Source organism: Zeus faber (genome assembly GCF_960531495.2).
Source record: "Zeus faber genome assembly, chromosome: 5".
Lineage (NCBI taxonomy): Eukaryota > Metazoa > Chordata > Actinopteri > Zeiformes > Zeidae > Zeus > Zeus faber.
The window spans coordinates 12,394,382-12,410,677 of NC_137192.1; the positions used below are offsets into that span (position 1 = coordinate 12,394,382).

General features: G+C 44.2%; 1 protein-coding gene across 1 annotated transcript in view; it reads right to left on the bottom strand.

Annotated features, from left to right (window-relative positions):
• ripor3 (RIPOR family member 3) overlaps positions 1-15,221 on the bottom strand; it is a 29,445-nt gene extending 14,224 nt beyond the window's left edge. Inside the window, exons 1-2 of the mRNA XM_080000476.1 lie at positions 15,048-15,221; positions 742-839 (exon numbers count right to left, since the gene is read on the bottom strand). Of these exons, the coding sequence (XP_079856602.1) occupies positions 742-836 (95 nt within the window). The 5' untranslated portion in view covers positions 837-839; positions 15,048-15,221. The remainder of the gene's footprint in view (positions 1-741; positions 840-15,047) is intronic.
• Positions 15,222-16,296: the final 1,075 nt, after the last annotated feature.

Below are 16,296 nucleotides of genomic sequence, written 5' to 3' on the forward strand. Positions count from 1 at the left end.
AACACCAAACATTTATAAACCATTAAAGTCATTTGGGAAGCGCTGTGTGTAATTATGCACTAATAAAACATTTGAACTGTTTCATATTTGACATTCTTATACTTTGAGTGGTCGCATTGAAGCTTGCTGTTGGTTTTTTCTTGCACACATTCAAACAGTGTGTATGTATGTGTATGCATGTGTGTGTGTGTATGTGTATGTGTGTGTGTGTGTGTGTGTGTGTGTGTGTTTGTGTGGGATTTAAAAACTTTTATGAGCATTTGTGTGCTTTACACACACACACACACACACACACACACACACACACACACACACACACACACACACACACACACACACACACACACACACACAGGAAGTGCATTCCAGGGCTTTGAACTTTGTTCCCCCAGTTTCCAGATGATTCTTTGTCACATGGGACATTGTTGGGGCCTTAGACCTCAGTTTGGTTCCCTTCCCAATAATTGTAATTGTTCTTAATTTATTATTAATTTATTATTAGCAATGATGAGAAGACATGAGATAATCTCCTTCACAATACAGGGTCTGAAATATGTATACAATACAGTAGCATCTGCGAGGAACCTCAAGCTCGATCATTTATCAATCAAGCAGATATTATTCCTCAGTCGACACCATGTGAACAGAATGTTCACAGGGTTCAAACTACATGGATGTAGAGCCAGCCGGATGTTTATGATTTCCCTGCCGTGTGACTGGCCGACGCCCCTCGTCGCTCACCGCCGCCGTCCCGTCAGAGAGCTGAACCCAGTGAAGGAGCGACTCCTCTGGACCGGACCGTCCGACGGGGAATCGAAACGCAGCTTCACCGACATCCTCTGTTAGAAGGGAAGGGAGAGAGAGCGAGAGAGAGATAGAGATTAAAATAGTTTCATGAAATGGTATTTTTTTGAAAACCACAAAGTTTTAAAACAACTCAGTTCAGTGTTTCTCATGGAGGTGGTCAGTAGAATCTTCTATGATCGAGATGAGAGAGAGAGAGAGAGAGAGAGAGAGAGAGAGGGATGACAATAAGGTGAGTTGGAAGAATAAGAAGTAAGGACACAATAAGGAGGAGGTGAGTAAGCGGTAGATGGAGAGGCAGGTCAGGATATAGAGACTGAGAACTGCAAATGCAAGATAGAGAGAAGAAAAGGTAGAAGAAGAAAGAACGAAAGAAAAGTAAAATGAAAGGCGTGAGAGGAACAAAACACTGTTCCTCATTTACTTTAAATGCCCGCGAAATTGTGCAACAGCGCCAATGTCTTATTTGCGCCAGAGGACTTTCCCCGAGGATTTCCGTGTTCCCAGACAGAGTTTTACGTCTGATCATCGGCGGTTGTTTGGTTTGAGACTCTTGCGATCGCTTCAGACGGCGCATCACTTTGGTGTGATATCGTCTTACATCTAAAGTCCAGGCTCCTACAGTGTGCGAACTGCTGTGTCTCTGTCACGGCTGAAGTAGCAGGTCGCGTCAGGGTTTGCACAGACTGCAAGACCAACTTGGCATGGTCACATGATCACACGGTGCAAAACGTCCGCCTCTGTCAGAAGTTCTGCTGAAAATGGAATTTACCCGTTGCATATCTGCAGCCTGGTGTATATCACAAACTGTGCCTGGCTGAGTGGCGACGGAGGGACAAAGAACCAAACAGTGAAAACATGCAAACAGCGGTTGGAGGAACAACTTGGAGATGATGATCCTCCTCCTCCTCCTCCTCAGAAGAAGAAGAAGAAGAAGAAGAAGGGAAATTCATCCTTTGCTTTTTACCATCCTGACTGTAGTTCCAGAGCCCGTGCCTTGCTCAACGGCATAGGCAGAATAGTGAACCCGACGTTCACAGTCTTTTAGGGTGGCAGGAAACATGAGGAGAGCGTGCAAACTCCACGGAGACCCCCAAATCGGGTTCAAACCGAGAAACCTTCTCGCTGCGAGGCGGCAGCGCTTACCACAGCTGCACCCTGCCAGAAAATGGTGATGACGTACAAGCAAGCCGCCAACTCCTTGACCAGGGTATGCGCCCGTCGCCCGAGACGACACGTGCACTATTGTTTTGGGTTTTCCTTCGGTCTCCCACGGTGTCACACTGAAATGACCCGGGACCAGCGACCGACCTCCAAGATGTTTGACCTCTGAACCAAAGACATAAACATCTGCTGGAAGACACCAAGGAGAGCTGAGGGGAGGGAGATGCGTGGACTGGTGCGGATGAACAGAAAGATGGAACGAATTAAGGACGGGCCAACCACACACGCACGCACACACACACACACACACACACACGCGCACACACACACACACACACACACACACACACACACACACACAAACACACACACACACACAGACAGACACAGTGTTTGTTTACAGCTGGGATGTCAGGAGAACACACTGTAACATAATATGTTAGTAGAAAGTTATGATGACAAAGGATGAAAAATTGAAGAATTCCAAGCGGTTAGGAGTGGATATGATGGAGGGATGGAATGATGGAGAGAGAGAGAGACAGCGAGAGAGGGCTAAGCTAAAATAATTTGTAAGATAAACTGTAAGATGTATGGGATCCAACGTGTGTGTGTTTGTGTGCGTGCGTGTGTGTGTAAGTGTGTGTGTGAGCATTTGACACACACAATGAACTTGATTCCATGAGTGGCAAAGACAGGACCTTGTCACTCTCTTCATTTGTTGTCAGACACTTAACAACGCTGGAGACAAGACATTTTAGATTACTCACCTCTTCCTTATTTTGCCCTTACATCTTATTCTTTCTTCTAACTCAACTTATTGTCTTCCCTCTTTTCATCTCTCTCTCTCTCTCTCTCTCTCTCTCTCTCTCTCTCTCTCTCTCTCTCACTCTGTCTCTGGTTCACAGCAATCCTGTTAACATCGTGTGTCATTTGGAACATACTTTAACCAATCCACTTGGACATTCCAAAAATGTCCAACCAGATCAGTTGGAATATAAATTCTAAGAAAGTAGAACCAATATAGACAAAAACAACCTTTAGGCGGGAAAAAAAAGGTGGGAAACCCCTGCTACAGACCACTTCCACTCTATAGACCACCCCAATGCTATAGACCACCTCCCTGCTATAGACCACCTCCATGTTATAGACCACTTTCACCCTTTAGACCATCTTCATGTTACAGACCACCTCCATGCTATACGGACCACTTCCACGCAACAGACCACTTCCACTCTATAGACCACCTCCATGCTATAGACCACCTCCATGCTATAGACCACATCCATGCTATAGACCACCTCCATGCTATAGACCACCTCTATGCTATAGACCACCTCCATGTTATAGACCACCTCCATGTTATAGACCACCTCCATGCTATAGACCACATCCATGCTATAGACCACCTCCATGCTATAGACCACCTCCATGCTATAGACCACATCCATGTTATAGACCACCTCCATGTTATAGACCACCTCCATGCTTTAGACCACATTCATAAGAAACAATGAGCTGAGTTGTTTTAAAACTTTGTGCCTTTCAAAAAACACCATTTCAGGAAACTATTTGGGCCCCCCGGACATGTGAAGGGGTCCCCCCAAGTTTGAGAAACACTGATAAAAAGGTGTCGCTATGTGAGGAATCCACCGTCCAGATGTAGTTGCTGTTTGGGGCTGGTATTAGCTTGTCAGCTGATTGGCTGCGAGGAGAAAGGTCAGAGGTCAGCAGTGACTATTGTACCCAAGGGTGAAGAAGAATGAAGCTGTGGGAAACAGGACACACACACACACACACACACACACACACACACACACACACACACAATGTACAAATGCCTGGTTTAAATTTGGATAAAACTTTCAAAGAGCTTTGATGGAGAAGAAGAACAGAAGGGTGGAGGGGTGAAAGAGGGGTTGGACAAACAGAGGTAAATAAACAAGGCAAGAACAGAGGGATGAATCTGAGAAAATTCAGAGGAGAGAATAGGACAAATAAATCAATCAGAGGAGAGGGGGGAGGAGGGTGGAGGAAAAACAGTGCAGGTGGGAAGGGAAGGAGGGGGGAAGGGCAAGAAGGAGGGATGAGGGAGAGAGATAGAGGGAGTCAGGAGGGAGGTATATCTTGCTTTCCATCACTGCTCAGCTTTCACAAGATTTTTCTATCCCTCCTTCACCTCACTCTATCTCTCTACAGCTCTCCGTCTATATACCTCCACCCCCCTATCTCAATCTCTTCATCTCCATCCCTCATCTCTGCACCTCTTTATCTCTCTATTCCCTATATCCATCGATCCACAACTCAACAGCCCTCCATCCTTTTTCTCCATCTCTCTATCTCTCTGCAACTCTTCTCTCTGTCCCTCTATCGTAATCCATCTATCCCTCTACACCTCGAGCTCTCCATCCACTATATATATATATATCTGTATTTCCTCTATCTCAATCCCTCCATCTCTGTATAACTTTTTCATTTCACTCTACAGTAACTCATCCCCCTACAGCTCTACCTCTCTATCCCTCTATCTCTCTACAACTCTACCTCTCTACCCTCTATCATAATCCCTCTATCCCTCTACAACTTGAACTCTCCATCTACTGTATATATCTATATCCCTCTATCTCTATCTCTCCATCGCTCTACAACTGAACCTCTCTATCCTTCTATTTCAATCCCTCTATCTCTCTACATTTCTACCGTTCTACCGCTCTATCTTAACCCCTCTATTCCTCTACAAGTTGATCTCTCCATCTACTGTATACCTCTATATCCCTAGATCTCCATCCCTCCATCCCTCTACAACTCTACCTCTCTATCCCTCTATTTCAATCCCTCTATCCCTCTACAACTCTACCTCTCCATCCCTCTATCCCTCTGCAACTCTAATTTGAAAAATCAGCATAGATAGGATATCAAAGCCAAACTGTGACACAAACACAGGAAGTAAACGAACATCAAACCTGATCTGATGGTACATCTGTGACAATTGAACCCTGAAACGCAGCACGAATACACACACACCCACACATTCTAAACCCTCAGAATCGCAGCATTGCATCTCCAACATGAGGAACATCTGTGTTTTCAATATGAAACACAAGATACACACACACACACACACACACACACACACACACACACACACACACACACACACACACACACACACACACACACACACACACACACACACACACACGGTGTGAATGTCTGTTTACCAACTGCTTGATGGAGTCTTATCAGATTCTGTTCATCAACAAGCAGCTTTCTGTGAAACTATGTGAGTAATGTTGAGGATCTTGGACGAGGAAGCATCTTAATCCAGAGTGTTCACTATGACGTGCACGGCAGAGGGACACTAGCCCACACACACACACACACACACACACACACACACACACACACACACACACACACACACACACACACACACACACACACACACACACACACACACACACACACACACACACACACACACTCTACCAACAAGCAACAGGGAGTTGAACAGCCAACCCTAGGAGCGATCTAAAACTATCCCTAACCCAGACCCTACAACTAGAAACGTGCAGAGGAAGTCAGCGCTAAATGGTTTGTTTACACGGGTTCTCTTCAAACCTAAATGCAGCCATCGCAACCTTGAATTTCAAAGACTCGGCACTCGTCTGATCGCTTTTCGCAATGACGAAAGGGATTAATACACAAGACAATACAGAGATAACTAATTCAAACCTCTCCCTCCTAGGTCCCTCGTACGTCCGAAAGCAGCCATGGTCCAGCCGCAGCTCTTGGACCAAACAGAATGGGATGCACCCAAATCTTTAGGTTTTGTTTTTTTTCCTGTTTTATTTTCGTTACCATAGCATGATCAGGCCATTGTCACCGAATGTCGGCAAATTTTTAAAATTGTGTTTACACAATATCGCATCACGGTTGGTTTGAACTCATACTGAGCAAGTCAAATTCACCGCCATATCATTCGCAATATTCATGTTGTTTATTAATATCGTTCCTTGTGCGTAAAGGCCGTCATCCTTCCTTTGAATTTCATTCTGTCTGTCTCTTTGTCTTTCTCCTTTCTGATCTCAGTGGTCCAACCAGACATTGAGTGTTCTGTGTGGGTTCTATGTTCCATGTACAGTGTTCTGTTACAGTCCACTGAAGAATCCGTCTGGAATCAGCTCTCTACCCAAGCAGCAGAAAGGAAACTCTCTCCGTCGTCCCGAGCGTTAGTTTTCCTGCTCCTCCAGCGCCAGGCAGGAGGAGTTGGCCACATCAGGCTCAGCCCAGCTGGACAGAGTTCAAATGAAAACTACCCACACTGAAGCTCTCATATTTACTTTTCAAAACCCCCTTTTTGGCGCATGCTGAAGTGGTGTTACCACCCCACCCAGATCTGGGTTCGTATTCAGGGCCGGAGCAGCCGTTGACAAACGGCTTCACCCTCACCTGCACTGGGCGGAATAGAGATACTTAGTGAGATACTTATAGAGGCTTTTTAAGTCACCACATATGGGGGTTTGGACCAATTTCCATCGCACACTTAAAGGCTCTGCGTAAGTGCCTCAAAACCACCGGCCCGGGAGCCACATCCAACCCACGAGAAGATTTTATGTGGCCATATACTTTTGTTGAGTTGAGAAATCGATAAGCCTCGACAGTTTATGTTAAGTCCAGGATATATGGCCTCTGTATGTCTTGACCAGCTCGGCACATTACAGCAGGAGTACTGCATAACTCACTGGGACGAGGTAAATTTGGGATACTGGCAGTTGTCAAGTTATTCTGGAGAAGTACCTTAACCAGCATATCCTTCTAGAGCCAGCGATTTGACCAAATAAGTCGATTCTATGGATAAATGGATATGCGTAGGACCGGCTCCAGATGGTTTAGTTGGTACCAAGCAAACTGCCACAGCGTGGTCTATGTACATTCTCTTTGTCATTGTATCGTTGAAAATGTCCCCTACAGTTCCAGAAGGTGAACAGTGAACCACACCCCTTCATACCCACGTCCAGCACGCTCCACCACCGTTGTTCCATGATTATGTGATAATCCTTACCACCACCGGCACTTCACGGACCTCCCAGTGACGAACCCCACCGGTACCGTTACTCTCATCTACTAAGTGACTTATTATTGAGGTAATTTGGACAGGAACGTCGACTCTGATTCTAGGGAACAGAAGAAGACGTGTTGTTGAGTTGGGACCGTTATGGATTGACCACAACGGTGAAACCACTTGGCAGACAGCTTGTGTCCCCACAGCAGGACACCGGTCCCCACGTTTCTATGACAGTGTTTTGTAATATTTTATGGCACATTTTCGCCAAATCCAGTGCTGGAAGTGGGCTGGTACTCATCGATATGCAGGCGCACCGGTACTGGCACTTCTATGTTTTACTCTGGACATATGAAGTAGACATATTGTAAAATATTCAAATTCTATTTGCCAACACGTGAATTACGGGAGTAGAGGCACATACTTTGTTCTCCAAACAAAACAAATAAAAACAGTGTGTTTTTATTTTAGATGTATTTACTTTACTTTGTTTCTGAATGAATTAAACAAAAAAGCCCTGTGCGTGCCATGTCCCGCAAGCCATTATTACATCACTCCTGGATTGCATAACATAGTAGTCAACCTTGACTTTAACTCATAAAAACTCGAGGCTCGCTGCCTTTACTGTGTATTACTGGTGTTACTTCCCTGCTGTTTAACTCGCCACAACTTGATAGTCATCAGTTTCATCGTGGATAATTATGTTTATCCAGTATTTGAAGGCCAGTTCTAGAAGGTTTTTTGGAATTTTGAGAAATTTAATATTTTTCTATATGGCGTTTTAGCAGCTCGCTCTTAAAACATTACTTTTTCAAAAAGGAGCCATGAAATGACTTTCCAAGCTGGCATGTCCACTCGCTGTGAAAGGAAACCATTTCTCCACTCGTTCTGCCTCTTTGTGCTTGACTGACTTCACTTTAACTCTTCATTAGTGATGCCAGACGATGGCCCAAATGTTGTGAGAATCAACTTTATCACTGGTTGCTACGGAGTTGCTCACATGTGACGTTGCTATTCCATTAACTATCTCCATCGCCAATTTCAGATGGAGGTTAAAAAAAAAAAAGGAATTGGGAGGTGAAAGCAAGAGGTGGAAATGGAACAATTCTCTCAAAAAACGGCACTTCTGCACCAGATTGACGTGAACTCTTGCTGCACATTCGGCTTTTTTGAAAAATATTCTCACTGTTCAGTGTTGAAGGGGAATGGCGCCCCTAAACGTGACGGTAGAGGAAACAGTGGATTGTTGTGTTGGGTATTTAGCAGCGACACATCGCCTCCCCTTAAATGACACCCTGGTCTTGTTGTCTCCCCTTATGCCAGCCACTTACTCTGGTTCTTACAGTATCGCATGCTGGGAAAGCACCAGCTAGATGAGGAGCTTTTTCGACGCTTGATGGATTGAACAGAACACACGGAACAGAAGGATGAATGGAGGATAAACAGAGGTCTGGGGGTCTTTATGATGCCTGAGGGGGCTCGTTAGCAGCCTGTGGTTTGGGACGTTTAAAACCACTTTCCAGAGTTAAAGTCTAATTAGATTAAAGTCTGTCTATCTATCTATCTATCTATCTATCTATCTATCTATCTATCTATCTATCTATCTATCTGTCTATCTATCTATCTATCTATCTATCTATCTATCTATCTATCTATCTATCTATCTATCTGTCCGTCTCTGTCTGTTTTAATTTTGTTACTTTCATATGATTTACACACACACACACACACACACACACACACACACACGCACGTGCGCGCGCGCACACACACACACACACACACACACACACACACACACACACACACACACACACACACACACACACACACACACACACACACACACAAACACACTGAGGTCTCCTGTGAGCAACCAGGAAATATAAATTTTAAGTTCAGTGTGTTCAAAAATGTGCATGCGTGTGTGTGTGTGTGTGTGTGTGTGTGTGTGTGTGTGTGTGTGTGTGTGTGTGTGTGTGTGTGTGTGTGTGTGTGTGTTTCTGTTGCATGTGATACTCACTCGCCCTGTAGGGAGTGAGGGGAGTGAGTTCATACTAGCAGAGAGCGCCCTTTACTCCAAACAACACGCACACACACACACACACACACACACACACACACACACACACACACACACACACACACACACACACACACACACACATACACAAACATGGCTCTCATCTCAAACCAAAACAGTGACTATATGCAGTGGTTACAGCTCTGAACTACAGATCCATTATATCAACACAATGCTCTAGTGGTCCTCAAAATGAGGTCCGCAGACCAACCAGGGGTCCTTCCTTTGGATCCTAGTTTCACTGTTATCACCGTAACTAGAGCAGAGACACTGAATAAAGATATAGATAAAGGTACTTTATTAATCCCCAAAGCGAAATTCCAGAGTTGCAGCAGCAATGACATTCATCAGATCAATATCAGATAACATGAATCAGATCTAATAATAACAAATTAGATTAGATCCTCTAGATCCCTAAATCTGATCAAATGGAGGATCCTTTATGTGAAACAGGTTGAGGATCACTGCTTTAGATAAGTCAAGGATTTGGGCGTGAGCTGCTTCATATTCCAACGTGTTTTTCAGAAAACACCCTGAACTTCCTTTAACCTCCATCCCTGCATAATGTGACCTCCATCTCTGGATCTGTGTCCCAGGACCAAGATGTCGCTTTGCATTATACACAGCAGCATGTATGGATGGAGGGTGGAACCCCACACCACAAAAAGAGGCCATCCATTATTATTAATATTATTATTTATACGTATCACTTGTTATGTTGTTATTTGAACATAGAAGATAGATGTCCAAAGGCACATGTCCACGCAAAGACAACCCGAGCACTGTTCTTGTAAGTTCAGGCAAACATTCTACAGTATATGAAGAAAAATAGATACTTTATTGATAAATTCACATGTACATATAAGTAATAACTGTATTATATTGTATAATGTATTCATATTGAGAAATTCAAAAATTTAAATCGTATGATATATTTTGACCCAGACATTGACTAAAAGGGTGGATTCCCTCATTGGTTTCCTACAGAGGAGAGGTAGAGTACAGTAGGGGTAGAGGAGAGGTAGAGGTGGAGTAGAGGGAAGTAGAGAAGAGTGGAGGGAGGTAGAGTAGAGTAGAGTAGAGTAGAGGTAGAGGAGAGATAGAGGTAGAGTAGCAGTTGAGTAGAAATAGAGTAAAGGTGGAGAACAGATAGAGTAGATGTAGAATAGAGGTAGAGAAAAGGGACATAGTCTCTTGTTATGCATAACATGAATACCCTAAGAACATAATCATAATTTTCATGATTTTTATTACTATCTTAATATTTGTAAATCTACTTTATTCATGAGTTTTATTATTTTTTTTACTATTTTTAATGTCATTACGTGTATTGTTTAATCATTTTGCTCCCCTTTCTACATTTTAAGCTCCATTTTTCCAACTGTCTGTTGATTTCTCTAAAATAAACAGCCGTTCCATGTGTGTGCGCCCGGCGTCCTGGTTTGATCGTTCAGAACTCTGCTCTAATTGGGTTAAAGGTCCATTCCACCAGAGAGCCTCACACTAAACCATATTTAAAGGCTGCTGGCGCTGTGCAAGTGGAAAGGTGGAACGCACATGTGGGAGCGTTTATCCTCCGCTCCTCTTCCTCCTCTTCCTCCTTGAGTGGGTTTTCCTGCTCTGAAAGTGGGTCAGCGCCACGGTCCGCGCCAGGTGGGAAACGCAGGAGAATGGGGGCTTGTTCCTGCTTCGTCTGGTCTCCAGTGTCTCGCGCCCCCCCGTTAAAAACCACTCCCGCAGGGGGGTGGCGGGTCGCATAATGAGAGAATCTAAGCCGTTAAACAGGAATAACGATGTCACACTGAGAGTAGGAAACCTCTCCCTGTCATGACGTTGTTGCGCAGGAGCTTTAGTCCAAGCAGACGACAGCACATTTGTCATTAGTAGTAGAACCGACTGTGCTTCACTCTTCACCAGCAAAGCCTCCGATGACAACTAGTAACATTAGTTAAGTTCACAATTGTATTTTCTTTTTTTAGTGTACACTGAATTTACATAAATTTATACTGAATCCGACGAACGCCAACAACTCAACAACAGGAAGTCTCTGGAGCCGGACGCCCCAGCGATAAGCCACGCCCCTCTGTTATAAGCCACACCCCTCCGTTATAAGCTCCGCCTCTCTGTTATAAGCTCCGCCTCACTCTGATCTCTGACTTTGGTTTCCGACCGAGAGCCCGGATACGATGAATCGTTGAACCGTTGCAATAAATTCCGACGGAAAGCTACTGTTGCTAAGCAACCAACAAGCTAGTGTTATTGGAACTGGGCTTGAACCTGAGTAAAAAAGTTAAGTATAAAAGATAATTACATTATCAACGTCATTAACGTGTGAACGTTGGAGGTCACCGTACAGTATTCACAAGCAATACATCTCTACTATTTCATTCATTGATGACATTGGTAACAGTCCAGCTGAGCAAACTACTCTCTATTGCGTCGTTGTTCTGGAGACGACACCAAGGGATTCCAGGCCCTCCCATTTTCTCCGACATATTTTGCGATACAAGATCCCAAAGCATGCAACTAGGACGGCCACCAGAGGGTGTCGGTCGGATCCAATGTCGGATTCGGTCTAAAGGCTCTTTGGATTGTCAGCGAAGACAATGTATGAACGGTGTGGTGTTGTTCCGACCAGTAAACGCCATAGAAGACGTTCTTGTCGGTGCTTTGGTCGCTGGTCTTTGTACAGCTGATGCACTTGAATACAAATGGAGTGATTGTGAATGAATGGATGGACTGGTTTACATGATCCAAGTGGACCGGAGCGAAGCCTCCACCCAACTAGTTAGAGCATGTTGGAACAGGACAGGTCCCTGGGTGGACCAGTTCAGCTCCCGGAACCAGTCAGGGCGTGGGCAGCTTGTGTCAACTTCACCACTGCACCTTTTCTACAGAGCGGTTCATCCAGGGTTTTTGGTAAAACATATTTTTGAGCGCGGTGGTTCAACCGGCGCGTCCTGATCCGAAACTGTGTTGTGATTCAACGACAGAGGACAAATGTGGGTCCTGAGGGCCAGAGCGGTCGGGAACCTTCTGCTTTCATGAATGATTGTTGGCTTGAGGACGTATCATCTATGAGTTGCTAATGACGTCGGGGTTCAAATCTCCTGCTTATCCTCACTCTGAAGAGGACTGGGTTTTTCTATATTTGACGATATCGCAAAATCGACTGTGATACGATACGGTGCCGTTCAATATGGTGGCGCACAATCAACAGGTGATCCGGTTCAACGGTTCAGCTACGGTATTTCTTGCGGTAGAAGGGTTTTGCAGAGATACAACCAAACTGAGGTTGAAAGAGCGATGATGATTTTGAAGTTATTTATAACACTTTATGGTGAGATGTCCCTCTTGCATTAGACAAAAAAAACCCCAATAAAAAATCATTTTTATGAATTCAAGTGCTTCATTTTAAGTTGATGAAGGCGGTTTCATCTCAAAGTCTATTCAGAGTTGGGGTCTTTCATTTTGTCGTTCAGAGTGTTATTAAAAACGCACTGATGGCTCATTAAAAGCAAAATGTTTAATCAAGCCCGGTGCTACTTGACATTCATTTGTTGTGGGTAGTAAAACAAAGGACACCTTCAGTTTAATTACCAATAAACCCTGAGAGGGATTTAAAACAGCTTCCCCAGGGAGATCGAAGACGGACTCCACGAGAAGAACCTGAACATCTGTTGATGTTGTGTATGTATGCGTTTCATAGCTTCCACAGGTGGGAATAAAGACGGCATTCCCAATGAGCCCACGTCGTCTCTTCGGGCAATTCCTTTGACTCTTCGGGCACAAGAGTCCAGAGTTGATCGCAGAAGAAAAGGTCCGGTTGGATCCCACTTTGGTTAAATTTTTATTCCACATTCGATGCAACCGTCATTCCGGCGACAAAATCTTAGTCCAGTTTTAAAAAATTTGATCATCCCTGAGACTGAGCAGACGTGGAGTCAGATTTCAAATCACCCGGGGTGCAGCAGCGTGCGAATCGGACTCTGGTGGTGTAGCGTAAGGCAGCCCTGACCTTTCACCCTCGAGTGTCATGATCCATCCTGCCCCTAGAGCCTCCGAGTCTCTCTCTCTCTCTCACTCTCTCTCTCTCTCTCTCTCTCTCTCTCTCTCTCTCTCTCTCTCTCTCTCTCTCTCTCTCTGACTCCCTTCAAATCAACCTTGTCTGTGACCTCTTGACCTCCTCAGAATCACCCTGTTTAAAGACGACCCCGCCCTCTCTTAATTGTTTAACTCGGTCTCGCTGGGAGCAGCTCGGACCTAGTTACGACACCGGGACCTCCCGGCGTCCAACAAAAATCCGTCACAGTGGAACCAAATAAATCCATTAACTCGATCCGTCGGAGGTCTGTATCGGGTGGATTGCACAACAAACCCCAGAGTTCCATTCAAAGCCGCAAACATCCGGGTTCATCCTCGTCTTCGTCGCTTCCCTTTCTCCCTTTTCCTTCTTCTGGTCGATTGTTTTGTTTTGTTTGTCTTGGTGCCGTGAGGGGGTGGAGGATGTTTTCCGTTCTTTGTTATGAATGTTCTTCCGTATCGACAGTTTACTGACCAGAGAGGCGAGGAGCGAGGAGAAGTCTTATGTGGTCTATCATAACCTCATCAACGCAAACCAAGAACGCCATGTCAGAATCCACCTGGGGCCTCCCAAGCCTCCATCCTGTCAAAGCTAGTTCAACCTTGGTTCCATTTTCTTATCATTTGGAGTATCAGAACGGGGTCTTGGTTCAACTATTGGGCTATTTGATGTAACATGAAATAACTGCAACTCTGTGTGTACAGAGAACAAGCCCACACACGCACACACACACGCGCGCGCGCGCACACACACACACACACACACACACACACACACACACACACACACAACTGAATATTCCCACGGTGAGCAAAGAAGTTATTATATTATATTATTGTTTTTTCAGTATGACAGTAGCTGGCCGCCACATTTAAGTTAGTCAAAGTATAAATAACATGTAAACAAGGTGTAAATAATATAAAAGAAAAGTTGTAAATAAGTTGTAAATAATGTGTAAATAAGGTGTAAACAAGGTTCAAATAATGCATATATTACGAGTAAACAAGGTGTAAATAAAGTGTAAACAATGTCAAGACATGTCAAAACAATGTGTAATCAAGTGTGTTTAAAGTGTAAATATGTAATGTAAATGTAAATAAAGTGCAAATAAGGTGTGCATAATGTGTAATAAGGTGTAATTAAGGTGTAAACAAAGTGTACATAAAGTGTAAACAAGGTGTCAACACAAATTGAAAAGGTGTGAATAAAGTGCAAATAATGTGTGGATAAAGTGTACATATAGTGTAAACAAGGTGTAAACAATGTGTAAATACGTTTTAAATACGGTGTGGATAAAGTGCAAATAAGGTGTGCATAATGTGTAAATAAGGTGTAATTAAGGTGTAAACAAGGTGTAAAAACTGTTTTAAAATATGTAAATACGGTGAAAATATGGTGTGAACACGGTGCAAATAAGGTGCGCCTACGGTGTAAACGAGGTGTAAACGATGTGTAAATGAGGTGTAAATGAGGTGTAAACAATGTGTAAACCATATATAAACAACATGTAAACAATATATAAACAACATGTAAACAATGTGAATACAGTGCAAACAAAGTATAAACAAAGTGTAAGTAAGGTGTAAATAAAGTGTAAATAATGAGTAAATAAGGTGTAAATACAGTGTAAATAACGTGTAAATAAAGTGTAAATAAGGTGTCTACGTTACTGAAGAAAGGGTCTCCACTCCATGTTGTTAAAGGTTCTGGGTGAGAATCTGAACTTTTCAAGCTTCGTGCCTCATGTAATATGTGTTTAATCCAGATGTTTTGATAAGAGAGACATGGAAAAGAAGAAGGTTAGAAAGAGGAGAAGAAGGAGAAGAAGGGTAGGAAGGGTTCACACTCACCGTTGTCGTGGAAACATCAGCTTGTTTTCCGTGTGTCAGTGAAGAGTCATATCCAACTGTTTACTGTGTGTGTGTGTGTGTGTGTGTGTGTGTGTGTGTGTGTGTGTGTGTGTGTGTGTGTGTGTGTCTGTGTGAGTTTGTGTGTCTGTGTGATAGGCAGATGCCTGTTTGGTCCTGATTAAAAAAACGTTTGATTCCAAGAAAACAGAAAACACACCGTCACTCGCTCTCTCTCTCTCTTTCTCTCGCTCTCTCTCTCTCGCTCGCTCTCTCTCTCAGGTCTCCCCACTCCTTAAATCTGCTATTTTGTCCCCCCCCCCCTTCATCTGTCACTCCCCTTTTCTTAGATAGTGCCTCTCTTCCTCTCTCTCTCTCTCTCTTATCTCTCCCGCCGTCTGTTTCTCTCAACACTTGATCACTCCCCCCCCCCGTTCTTTTTCTCCTCTCAGCCTTCACGTTACTCCCTCGTCTTCTGAACAGCTCTCTCCCTCGCTCTGTTTCTCCCTCGCTCTCTTTCTTGCTCCCTCTGTCTTTCTCACCAGTCCATCCCCCACCTCTCCTCTTCTCATCTATCAGTTCTTCCAGCTGTTCGAAGCCGCACCCCATCTCTTCTTTCATACACCCAAACTCTGCAATGCCTCTCCCTCTCCCTCCCTCTCTCTCTCTCCCTTTCTCTCTCTCTTTCTTTCTCTCTCTCTCTCTCCTACATACATAATAGTAAATCAACATGCTCCATACACACACACACGTGCAAGCATGAGCACACACACACAGACACACAGACACACACACACACACACACACACATACCAAACACACACACACACACACACACACACGCTCCACTTGGCCAGCAGTGCATCGTGTGGCTCGGGGGCACGCATCAGTGCCGACGCTGTTTTCTCCTTTGCTGACGGAGAAAGATTTAGAGATGAAACTAGACGCCGCTCAATGTTTCTGTTTCAGTTTCTGTTGGAGCCGCCACGTTCTTCTGACACAACACTCAGGTTCTGGTTGGTTTGTGTAACAAGAATAGACCTGTACAGGAAAGTGTTAAATATTAATTCCACATAGCCACAGAGACATTGACCGATTATTAAAAAGCCTAGTGTGAACTCTGGACCGCGGTTCCAAAACTTTTAGCAGCAAGGCTCTCTTTGTCAAACCAGGTTCTGCACTTTTACTTCCATACAAATGCATTTGAGAATACTTTTGATGCGTAATAAACTGCACGGCAGCAAATTGGGCC